The sequence below is a fragment of the Microcaecilia unicolor genome, chromosome 3, assembly GCF_901765095.1.
Source record: "Microcaecilia unicolor chromosome 3, aMicUni1.1, whole genome shotgun sequence".
Taxonomy (NCBI): domain Eukaryota; kingdom Metazoa; phylum Chordata; class Amphibia; order Gymnophiona; family Siphonopidae; genus Microcaecilia; species Microcaecilia unicolor.
This window is the reverse complement of record NC_044033.1, coordinates 351031680-351044245: the sequence shown is the minus strand read 5'-3', so window position 1 is coordinate 351044245 and position 12566 is coordinate 351031680. Positions and strand designations below refer to the sequence as shown.

At 41.8% G+C, this 12566-nt stretch overlaps 1 protein-coding gene across 1 annotated transcript in view; it reads right to left on the bottom strand.

The window, feature by feature from the left end:
- The window catches only part of FUCA2 (alpha-L-fucosidase 2), a 53541-nt gene that overhangs the window by 16451 nt on the left and 24524 nt on the right, over positions 1 to 12566 (bottom strand). Inside the window, exon 4 of the mRNA XM_030198491.1 lies at positions 4828 to 5038. Within this exon, the coding sequence (XP_030054351.1) occupies positions 4828 to 5038 (211 nt within the window). The remainder of the gene's footprint in view (positions 1 to 4827; positions 5039 to 12566) is intronic.

The following is a 12566-nucleotide window of genomic DNA, read 5'->3' as shown; positions in this document are numbered from 1 at the left end:
CCCTGGTGGTCTAGTGGATTCTTTGGAGCAGGAAAGATCCCCAGTCTTTCCTGTCCGTTGCTGCTGACCCTCTTGCTGCCGCATCTTCTTTAAAATGGCTGCTGAGACTTCCAGCAGCGGCCTCACAAAACTTCTGTGGCAACAGCAGGCAGGAAAAACTGGGGATCTTTCCTGCTCCAAAGAATCCATGAAGTACACTGCCTCTGTGGAAGTAGTAATTTAGGTGTTACCTGTTAACACAGCAGAATCGTTGCTCACTTTCAGAAGAGAGCTGTTAAATCTCTCATACTCCTTCACTGTATCCAGGAAAGAATAAATTTAGCACCCGCAATTGTTTTTGAAAAGTTGGCCCCTATGCCACCAAGTCCACCTCTTAACCTGTTTTTGATCAGTGTTCCAAAATTGTTTTAGAAATTGAGGGTGAAAATAAAATTTTAGCGAAAACAGGTTTAAAGTAGGTGGGGGTTTCTTTTAAAGATACAGTGCTGAGACTGGGAGGAGCCAAGATGGCGGTCTGACCGTTTGGTTGTCTCTCAAATCGTCTGTTGTTTGCTTGCAAATCATTGTTCTTCATGCCTCATACGAAGAGAAAGGGATTGGTGAAAGGCCAACTGCTCAGGGCCGTGCCAACATGGTAAGCGAAGCAGGAGGGTGCCGTCCTCTGGGGGGCGCCCCGCCACACCATGCTTACCTCGCCCTCCCATGTCCCAACTGCCCGCCCTCTTCTCCCCCCCCCAAGATCCCTTTTAAATTTACCTCCGTCCGGCAGCGAAGGCGCAGCGTCAGTGAAGGAGGCGGCGCACCCGACGTCTCTACTAGTCTTCCCTTCGCTCAGTGTTCCGCCTTCTTCTGACGTCAAGGAAATGACGTCAGAAGAAGGCGGGACATTGAGCGAAGGGAAGACTAGTAGAGACGTCGAGAGCGCCACCTCCTTCACTGACGCTGCGCCTTCGCTGCCGGACGGAGGTAAATTTAAAAGGGATCTTGGGGGGGGGAGAAGAGGGCGGGCAGTTGGGACATGGGAGCGGGAGGGCAGGGGAGAGAGGAGCGTGGATGGAAGGACAGCGATCATTTTCATGGGGGGGAGGGGCGCGCGTGCGCGCCAACTGTTCATCTGCAGGGGGCGCTGGGGGCGCCAACTGATCTTCTGCAGGGGGGCACCACAGACCCTTGGCACGGCCCTGCAACTGCTGCTGGTCAGAACATCTTCCCCGATTCAGCAGTCGACAGACAGATACACAAAGGCAAGTTCACAAGCAGCTGGAGTGATTGAGCCCTTGCTGAGAGCCAAAGGAGGAGCTTGGGCTCCCCGGGCAATTGAAACATCTTTGTCGCCTCCTGAACTTAATCCCCCTCGGTGTCCTGCTTATCCTGGGAGAAATGCAGGGGCCCTGAATGACTGGGAAGTTGAAGAAATTAGGACTCCATTCGGCAGTGCACAAACCCAGGGAGCAGGGAGAGAGAACAAGGAGCTATTGGAGATTAACCTCGAGGCTATTTGGAAGTCTTTACAAGATCTGACTTATCAATAGAAATCAAACAAAATAAAACATGGAAAAGAAGATGATACCTTTTTTATTGGACATAACTTAATACTGACTGAAATGGTAACAAAAACAGCCCAGGACACATCAGCAATTGTGAGTAAAGTTGATTTCTTAACTCAATCTTTGGAAAATACTAAGCAAGAATCTAAGAACCAGATTATGCAAATTCAACAAGATATAAAAGAAATTAAAAACACAGAGGAAGTACTGATAAAAGATAAATCATTAACAGAAAAATTGAACATTTGAAAAATTTTAACAGACGTTTAAACTTAAGAATCCTCAATTTTCCTGTGGTGGAAGGTATAAATCAAATGGAACTATTTAGAAAATACCTAACAGATGTGTTAGGCTTATCCAAACTCAGCTATTCCTCTGGTGAATAAAATATATTATTTGCCATTGCGGCCACTAACTGGAACAGAATCTTCAAAAATGGAAAATATACCAACTGAACCATTGAATATATCAGCTTTATTAAAAGGCTCTCTTTCTGATGTTACTCAGTGAAGAACTTTAATTGTGTCTTTAGTATTTGAGCAAGATGTTAATTCGATTATAAAATTATACTTCAAAAACTCTTTTAAAACATTTTGTGGACAGAGGATTTGGCTCTTCCATGACGTCACGAAACCAACACAGGATAGAAGAAAGAGATTTTTGGCTCTGAGAGAAGAAACAAAAAATCTGGGGGCTACATTTTCTTTAGTATATCCATGTAAATGTCTGATAAAGTTCTTCAGGATAAAATATGTCTTTTTTGAACCGGATCAGCTTCAAGTTTTCTTAGATAGTAAAAAGATTCCAGATAATCAAGAGGGTTAGCGAATAAGATTTCTGATTAAGATTAAAAGTATGTGAACTGACCAGGCCATTTTCCTTAAATTGGTGTTACTATATAAATATCTCCTCATTTATAAAGCTTCCCCCACCCACTTTTCTTCTTATTGTGGTCTAAGAAAGTAATTGACTGTGGATAAAACATATTCTTGTTTTTATTTCTTTTTATGTATTGTACTAGACTACAGTCATCTCTGTATTACTGTTTGCAAGTGACCCTTGTAAAATGAAAGATTATAAATAAATAAATAAAAAGATACAGTGCTGAGAGAGAAAGGCTCATGAACCCCCTAGTATGGTTTGTATTTATTTATAGCGTTTATATCCCACATATTCAAACCCAACGGCAGACCCAATGTGGCTTACAGGAATTTACAGAAAGCATACATCAAGTCTACAACAAACAGTCAATGGCATTGTAGTGAAAGAGGCTAGTAAGTAATAGCAGAGGTGGGGAAATGTGGAAAGAGAAATGGAATTCAATAGACAGCGGTGCGGGGCGGGTCAGGAGCGTAAGCTTTCCCGAATAAGAAGGTCTTACGGTATTTTTTAAAGATCGGATGATCAGGGGTGATTTTTACAAATTTAGGTAGACTATTCCACAGTTGTGCGCTAATGTAGGAAAAGGTGGAAGCATAGGTGGTTTTATACTTGAGGCCTCTGTAGATTGGGTATTGCAGATTTAGGTACAAGCGAGCTGATCTGCGAGAGTTACGAGGTGGTAAGCTGACAAGGATGTCCATATACGCTGGGGCCTCACCATAGAGAATTTTATGCACCAGTGCGCAAATTTTAAATGTTATTCGGTCCTTGACAGGGAGCCAATGCAGTTTCTCAAGCAGCGGTCTTGAGCTTTCAAACCTCGATTTACCATAAATAAGCCTAGCAGCTGTGTTCTGGGCAGTTTGTAATTTTAGAACCAATTTATAAAACATGATTAGATCTTAATAAGAGACCAAAGCTATCCCCTCTGAATACATAACACACAAAAACTTTGATTATTCAACAAAAATAAAACGTGCATTAAGTACGTGAACTCTTCATTTAGGAACTGGTGGCACTTCCTTGGGCAGCAATAACGTCAACAAAATGTTTCCTGCACCTGCTGTCTGGTCATTCACATTGACCTTAATGAATTATAACCCATTCTTCCACACAGAATTTTTTTTTAGCTCTGTGATATCTGAGAGATTCCTTGCAAACCAGCTCTCTTCAGGTCTTCATACATTTCAATAGAGTGTATGCTGAGAATGACTCAGACAATCCAAAGCACAAAATCTCCTCTTCAGCCATTCTGTATTAGATTTCTCAGTTTAGGATTGCTGTTTTGCCGTACAGCCTCCTTCTGGCTCAGCTTGAGCTCATAAATTGGATAGTCTGACATTTTCTTTAAGAGCATGAATTCAGGTTTAATATTAGAAAATTATTCCATCAATGACGGCAAGTTGTTCAGTTCCTTCAATTACAGAATGAAGAGCTCAGGCCCATAAAGGCGAAACACAAAACCTCCTGCATCTTATAGGACAGGATGCCCAAATTCAGTCATGCAGATTTCTCTGCAGGGTGGTTTACTTGTTTCCAAATTACTTAAAGGAACTGATTCTAACTAGTGCTCAGAAAACTAAGGTTAGGGCTCTTCAGCTTGGAGAAAAGGCGGCTGAGGGGTGATATGATAGAAGTCTACAAGATAATGAGCAGAGTAGAGCAGACAGATGTGAAGCGATTGTTTACACTTTCAAACAACAACAAAACCAGGGGACACAAGATGAAGCTAGAATATGGTAGATTTAAAACAAACAGGAGAAAGTTTTTCTTTACTCAGCGTGAAGTTAGACTCTGGAACTTGTTGCCGAAGAATGTAGTGATAGCAGCTGGCCTTACGGAATTTAAAGGGGGTTTGGACAGATTCCTGAGGGAAAAGTCTATTGAACATTATTAATTCTTTTTTTTGGGGGGGGGGGGGGGGGGAGGTTGTCGGGTTTTTGAAGCCTGGATTGGCCACTGTCAGAGACAGGATGCTGGGCTTGATGGACCCTTGGTCTTTCCCAGTATGGCGGTACTTATGTACTTGATTCTGAATTAGTACTTATGTACTTGATTCTGAATTAGTCTTACTGTTCCTATTTGCACATTATTTTATTTCAAGAAAACATAGAATTGTTTCATTTATACCCTTTTTATTGCATAAGAAAGAGTCAATTTCAACAACACTGTGCCATGGTAAGATTAATCCTAAATATTATTCTTAGGGTTCACAAATTTTTTTTCTCAGCACTGTATATGCGGAGAGTCATAAACAAACTTCATGAAGACAGAATGAAAAACCGCTTAGTCTTTAGCTACCAAGAAATCTAGAAGGAATTTATAGGATAAGTCAAACATGCTTAAACCATCTCTTCGTAATAACCAGAAGTTAGCATACATGTCTATCATACAATACCTGTACCAGCTCTTCAATGGTGAGGTAATCCTGTATTTTGGCGTTCCTCCTGTAGCCCCATGATTTCTTGTCTATGGTTAAGCAATTCTCCCACTTGTGATTTATCAGGTGTCCTGGGTTGTAGCGGTCAGCACATGTGTAGTACCCACCATGTTTGCATATGCAGCCCTGTCCCCAGCGATCATTGGTTACCACCGTATCCCGAACTGGGCTGGATTGGGGGGGTGGGGGGGTGGGGAAAGAAGTTAATAAATAAATAAGTCACTTTCCAAACATAGTTTAGCACTGTTTCCCCTCCCTCCACATGTAGGCTGTCCTTAATAGCTCAAGTGGGCAGCAGCTGAGCCAAAATTAAAACAGTTCCTGAAAACAAACTGATGAAGCATTGACTTTTTAATCAGTACTTTTGAACTTAAATATTAAGAATGTGAAATATTAACAGGAACAGTGGATTCAGAAAGTTGCTCATCTCTCCACTTTTATTTTTATTACTAGCCATTGAGCCCATTAAAACGGGCTAGTATGGGGTTTTGGCAAGGCCCCCTCCCCTCTGCCCCTCCCCCCCCGAGTCGCCGCCACCACCCCTGCACCCGGCCTGGGCCCTCTCTTCGGTATTGAACTTACATCGGCGAAACGCAGGCAGCACGCAGAACAGCTGAGCTCCCGTCGGCCTTCCTTCGCTGCCTGTGTCCCGCCCTTGTGTGACGTAACGTCGGCGAGGGCGGGACACAGGCAGGGAAGAAAGGGCAACGGGAGCTCAGCTGTTCTGCGTGCTGCGTTTCGCTGATGTAAGTTCAATACCGAAGAGAGTGCTCGGGCCGGGTGGGGGGGGGCGGCGGCGACCTCGGGGGGGGGGGGAGCAGTGGCGGCGACCTCAGGAGGGGGAGTGGTAGCGACGTCGGCGGCTTCGCCCAGTTTCCCTCTCTGTCCCGCCCCCATCATCACGTACTGATGCAGGGGCAGGACAGAGAGGGAAGTCTCTACTGCGCATTTGCAAGTGAGTACGGTCACTCGCCATTTATATGTTTGATGGGATTAATTCTATTAGCCCGTACAAGTATAAGACAAACTAGCTCCTAAAGGCTTTAAAAATAGAAATAGGAATTTGGGCCAGTGATAAGTGGGGCATTGATTTTTTTCACCTTAACAAAGATGCTATTTCTTGTCAAAGCATGAGACTAATTGAACAGAGAAAAATGATGAAAGGGAAGATAAATGTTAGATGTAGAGAAGGAAAGGAAGAAGACAAGAGGAAAGAAGAAATGCAAAGGAGATTGAGAAAAGAGAATCTAGAAGAATCATATAAGGAAAGTGGAAGAAAGTCTGAAGCCTGAAGCCAACCCGGTTAGCAAAATAAGGGGTCCTTTTACTAAGCTACAGTAAAGAAGAAGAAAAAACGGCCTTAGTGCACATTTATACAAGTTTTTCCTGCATACTAAGGGGTCCGTTTACGAAGCTGCAGTAAAAGGGGGCCTGCACTGGCGTAGGCACGTGTTTTTGATGCGCGAGTAAAAGGCAGATTTCCTTTTTCTTAAGGAAATGGCTGTGTAGCAAGGTTAGCGAGCACCCATTTGGCACTTACCGTGGGACACCATACTAACGCCTATGTTTACTAAGGTGCGCTACAGGCATGTTAGCGTTTTTAACATGTGTAAATGGTTTACGCGCATTAAACGCTAATGCGCCCATAGAAATGTATAGGCACGTTAATGTTTAACGCGCCTTAACTTTAAAAGGTGCGTTAGAAATGCTAACACACCTTAGTAAACATACCCCTAAGCTCCATTAAGCATATGTTAGCACCTAATGCAGCTTAATAAAAAGGGCTCCTAAAATGCTAAGACAAGGTAGAAAAAAATTATTTTAAATTTTTAGGAATCCACCAGCTTTGGGAAACGCAGAGCCTTCTATTTTTGTATTTTGTAGCATACAGAAGGAAATGCATTTTACCAGTATTACACTGCTTATAGAGTCTGGCTTTCTTAGGGGTTTCCACTTTCGTTTTTGTCTGCCTGTTTATTTCTAATTCATGGTCTCTTATTGGGTGAGGGTCTTCCTACGTTCTACATGTGTGACTGAGGTGAAGGATTCTGTAACACTCCAGTTTACATAGTAACATAGTAAATGACGGTAGATAAAGACCTGTACAGTCCACTTAGTCTGCCCAACAAGATAAACTCAATATACATGGTATGCGATACATATGTATATCCGAATCTGATTTCTCCTTGCCATTTTCGGGTACAGACCATAAAAGTCTGCCCAGCACTATTCTTGTACTAAAATTTCTGAAGTTAACATTGAAGCCCCTTAAAATTTATACTCCAGCCCATCACTATCTATTCAGTCACAATCAGGATACAGACCGTAGAAGTCTGGTAGAAGTCTGATCAGCACTGGTTTTGCTTCCCAATTACTGGTGTTCCCACCCAATCTCCAGTAAAATTCCGTGGATCCATTCTTATAAACAGGATTCCTTTGTATTTCTCCCACACGTTTGAATTCCATTACCATTTTCATCTCAACCACCTCCCGCAGGAGGGCATTCCATGATCCACCACTCTCTCCGTGAAAAAATATTTCCTGACATTACTCCTGAGTCTGCCCCCCTTCATGTCCTCTAGTTCTACCGCCTTCCTGTCGCCAGAAAATACTTTTCAAATATTTGAACGTCTGTATCATGGCATCCCAGTTTCTCCTTTCCTCCAAAGTATGTATGTTCAGGTCGGCAAGTCTCAAACCATTTTTGTAGATTTTCTTTGCACCGCTTCCAGTCTTTAGCAAGATACAGCCTCCAAAACTGAACACGATACTCCAAGTGGGGCCTCACCAACGACTTGTAGAGGGACATCAACACTTCCTTTCTTCTGCTGGTTATACCCCTCTCTATGCAGCCTAGAATCCTTCTGGCCACAGTTGCCACCTTGTCACATTGTTTCTTCACCTTCAGATCCTTGGACACCATCACCCCAAGGTCTCTCTCCTGAGTCGAGCTTACTAATCTCTACCCTCGTATTCAGTATCTCTGTTTTGGGTTTCTGCACCCCCAAGTGCATCACTCTGCACTTTTGGGCATTAAATTTTAACTAATGCAATACTTAGGGTTCAATACAGTTCAAGCTGGTGTGATAAATTAATGATATCTACAATTTCACCAGTGTTATCCGTATGTAATAAGTTAACCTTATTTGTATATATGTTTTTTACTGTTCTTAATTTTTTAAAATTTTTTAATATGCAGTGCTCAGAATTTGCTCGTGTGCCTTTATACCATACAAAATGGAGTCAGCCTGTAGCAACCAATCATCATAGCACTGATCCTGCCTACCTCCGAATATGTTAAAGACTGCTGTAACAATATAATTAACTGTGATAAGAGTTACTTATCTATAGGTGATCAGCTGGTCCCGGTGCTGGGTCTCAAGTGGTTGCTGCTAAGCCTTCACCTGTTGTGGTCTAATGACGTGAGTTAAAAAACATCTTTGATCACCTATAGAAAAGTAACTCTTATCACAGTTAAGCATATTGTTACAGCGGTCTTTAACATATTTGGAGGTAGGCAGGATCGGTGCTATGATATTTGATTGGTACAGGCCGACTCCATTTTGTATGGTATAAAGGCACACGAGCAGGAGGATATCCACACCTTTTTGGAGGGGGTGGATTTAACTGTTTTATCCCCCTTGGAGCAGGATATGATGTCGGCCCCTATTACAGTGGATGAGATCCTTTGGGCGATTAAGAGCTTGCCTAATGGGCAAATGCCGGGATTAGATGGTTATAGTAATCGCTTCTATAAATGCTTTAAAAAAATGCTCACCCCAATACTGGTTAGAGTACATAATTCTATAGTTGATGGCATGACCTTGCCACTCTCATGGAGACTGGCGGGATTCATAGTGTTACTCAAGCCAAATAAGGACCCCTAATGATGTGGCTCCTATCAGACTATTTCATTGCTGGGAACAGATTATAAAATTTTCACAAAAATATTGGTAAAATAATTACAGGTAATACTCCCGCATTTAATTCACGCTGGCTTTATTCATAATAGACAAACTTTTGATAACATCAGAAGTGCATTGCATTTGATCGATAGAGCACGTACTCAGGGAGACCCAGTGGTGTTGCTGTCATTAGATGCAGAGGCAGCCTTTGATAGGGTCTTATGGCCCTACCTGATTGAGATTTGAAATAAAAAAAAAAAAAGATAGGGATATTGGGGCCTTCTATTTATCACATCCAGGCTCTAGATAGATACCCATTATCTCAGATAAAAATAAATGGAGCCTATACATCCTCTTTTGAGTTATTATTATTATTATTACATTTGTACCCCGCACTTTCCCACACAATGCAGGCTCAATGCGGCTTACATAGTAATTTGAAATACAAAGATTATAGAATTTTAATAAAACAGTAGTAAAACAATGTAAAGTTGGGCTTAGTAGTGTATGATAAGTTGAGCTAGATAATATACGACTAGGATAAAAGAGGGTAGACAGGATAGGATAGTGTAATTTGGGAGAAAGGGTAAGGAGGGATAAAATTAAGGAGAGATGGAAAGAAAAGGATTGGAGGTTGGTATTTAAGTCAGAACAGAATTGGGAGAGAAGTTGGCGAGATTAGGTTGGGGCATTTGGGTAGGCTTGCTTAAAGAGATGAGCTTTCAGCATTTTTCTAAAGGGCAAGAATTCGTTTATTAATCGGATTGGTCCTGGTATAGCGTTCCAAAGCTGGCTGCCCAAACTGGATGCGTAGTAGGTCTTGTATTTAATTCCTCTACAGTTGGGAAGGTGTAGGTTAAGATACGTTCGTGAAGAAATAGATCTGTTTCTAGCAGGGAGGTTGATCAGTTCATTCATGTAGCCAGTGGATTCACCGTGGATGATCTTGTGGGTCATTGGGTTTATCTTAAAATTTATTCTTTCTTTGTTGGGGAGCCAGTGAAGCTTTGCATGAAGAGGTGATGCACTTTCGAATTTTGATTTGCCAAAAATAAGTCTGGCAGCCATGTTTTGGGCAGTTTGGAGTCTCTTCAGTGTTTGGGTTTTGCATCCTAAAAAAAAACACTGTTGCAGTAGTCGGCATGGGTAATAACAGTAGACTGTATCAGGTTCCGGAAAAAACAGGGATGCGCTCTATCGATGCTGTTTTTTGCTCTCTCTATGAAGCCTTTAGCTCATCTGATCCATGCATCCCCAGCCTTTAGAGGGATCCAAATTGGAGATCATGAAACTAGAATTATGTTATTTATGGATGATGTTCTTCTCACATTAGCTGATCCACATGCTTCATGATCAACCATCATGACCATTTTAGATTCCTATAGCAAGATTTCGGGATTTAAAATTAATCTTCAGAAATCTGAAATCTTAGCTATTCGAGTTTCTCCTGAACTAGCAACTTCCCTACAGTTAAAATTTCTATTCAATGGGCCCTGCAGTCTATTTGATACTTGGGGGTCAATTTGGCTCCTACTTTGGAAGAGATGTATCAATTAAAATTTCCACCTAAGTTCCTTGAACTGTTGATAAAACTAGATAGATGGGATGGCCTACAATTGTCATGGGTAGGGAGGATAGCTGCTGTCAAGATGACCCTATTGCCTAATTGCTTTATTCATGGCCTTACCTATAACTATCCCGAAATCATTCTTGTGATCCCTCACAAAAAAAGTTTTTGCTTTTAATTGGCATAAAGACCACCACGGGTGAATCGGGAAGTCCTCTATCAATCTCAGAAAGATGGAGGAATGGGTGTACCTAATTTTGAATCTTACTGTATTGCAGCTCTCCTTCAAACTATAGCAATTTGACAAAAGGGAGACCTCAAACCATGGGTACATATTGATCAAATACTAGTGGGGGATACTCCCCTCTGGGCCCTCCCTCGGTTTCCACAGATCACACGTCGCAAGCTGTCGGCTACAGCAGGAGGCCAGACCAGCATTACCCTGGACACTTGGATTCGCTGTAGAACTCAAAATGTTCCCAGATCGCCAAAACTATTTAACTACACCTATTTTATATGCCCAAGGGTTTATCCCTGGCAGGCTGGACCCGGCGTACCAGTACTGGGTGGCTACCTCCCTCTGCACACTGGGTCAGGTATGGGAGGAAGGGAAATGTATTGGTTTTAATGATATGAAAGACTAATATGGGTTATTAGATAGGGATGCCTACTACTATACTCATGAGAGATTTTATCACTCAAAGAGCTAAGACTGAGCTGCTATTAGCTGAAACAGAGATGAAGCGTGCCATACAATCAGGAACAGGGAGGGGTGAGATTTGTAGACTATATCAAGCGTTACTGCCTAGGGATCAACCGATACACCCTTTTCAGGCTCATGGGAGGCTCTGTTACTTTCCCATTATGAATGAATACAATGGATGAAAACTTTTAAATACTTGTTTAAAATTTCAGTGGCTACACCCTTAATGGAAAATGGATATAAGATGTTTTATCAGTGGTATTTCATACCTCAAAAGACTGCTAAAGATATATAAAACTGGATTGGTGGGTTGCTGGCGCTAATGTGGGGGAGTGGGCATGTTTTTGTATTGGAAACTAATAAAAATATGTTTAAAAAAATTTTTAAAAAGCAAGGCCCTGCAGGACTGAGTCAAAGTCGCACACAGTGGCAATATTAAGTGCAACTGGGGGCTACAGAGCCAAGCTCAACCAGGTATGGTCCTGAGACTGTGACCTGGGTGTGGTGTGAGGCTTGGTGGGGGTTTTTTTGTTGTTTTTTTTTTTTGGGGGGGGGGGGGTTGTGCCTGCAGCCACCAAAAGTATCAACTTAAGGTAATGTAAGCCTCCAAAGGTTACTTTGACAGTTGGGGATCTGGCTTCTAGAATCCATGCCAGTGCCAGCTCAGTTGCTGCTTAAACCTCCAGAAATCATCTTCAAGACAATGTAACAGGCAATTGCCAATTTAGCCAAAGTGATAGTGTCCTTGATAAATGAATTGGCTCAGGAAGCCAGCCTTCTGTGAAGAAAACTTGGAAATGTGTGTGGTGGAAGTGTATTTGGTAAAATGCAACAGACTATATAACCCTAACAGATTTTACAATAGAGAAGAGTTGTGATCTATGTGAACAATCTCATGACACATTAAGGATATGGGTAATTTGAGAAAAATGGAAACATCTGGAAAACAATGCAAGGTATGGGAATCTCCATTTTTGGAAATTTCAATTGATAATACACTCTAACACAAGAGAGAAGTCTATTTGCCAGTTAAAAAAAAAAGAGTGAATATAAAGTCTCAGAGTGGAAGTTACAGGTCCTCAATGCTGGGGTGAAACTCCATAAATAACGGACACCTCAAATTTGGATCTCGTCTCTCCTGCTACTTCATTAGTGACTGACATCAGTTCTGGAAACAGACTTAGCACTGAAACTGTATTTTTGACAGCACCAGAAGTTGTTCGAAAGTTTGCATTTTCCCTGATGTTTCAAGACAAATCCTGAAACTAAGGCAATTTTTGCTATTAAGACATAGGGTGTTGCATCTACAAGCTTTGTTTTTGTGTGGTTAAATACCATTCATAAAAAAATATTTACTTTGCCCCATCGTAGTTATCAGTTTTCTAACAGCTGGGAGATTGTCTGTGGACTTACTGAGTTTCTGTCATCACCATTAGTGAACCCCCTTGTATCAAGTATTATTCTGAGTCTTGGGTTAACTTGATTGGCTTTAACTTTCCTTTTTTTTTTTTGAGCAGTGGCT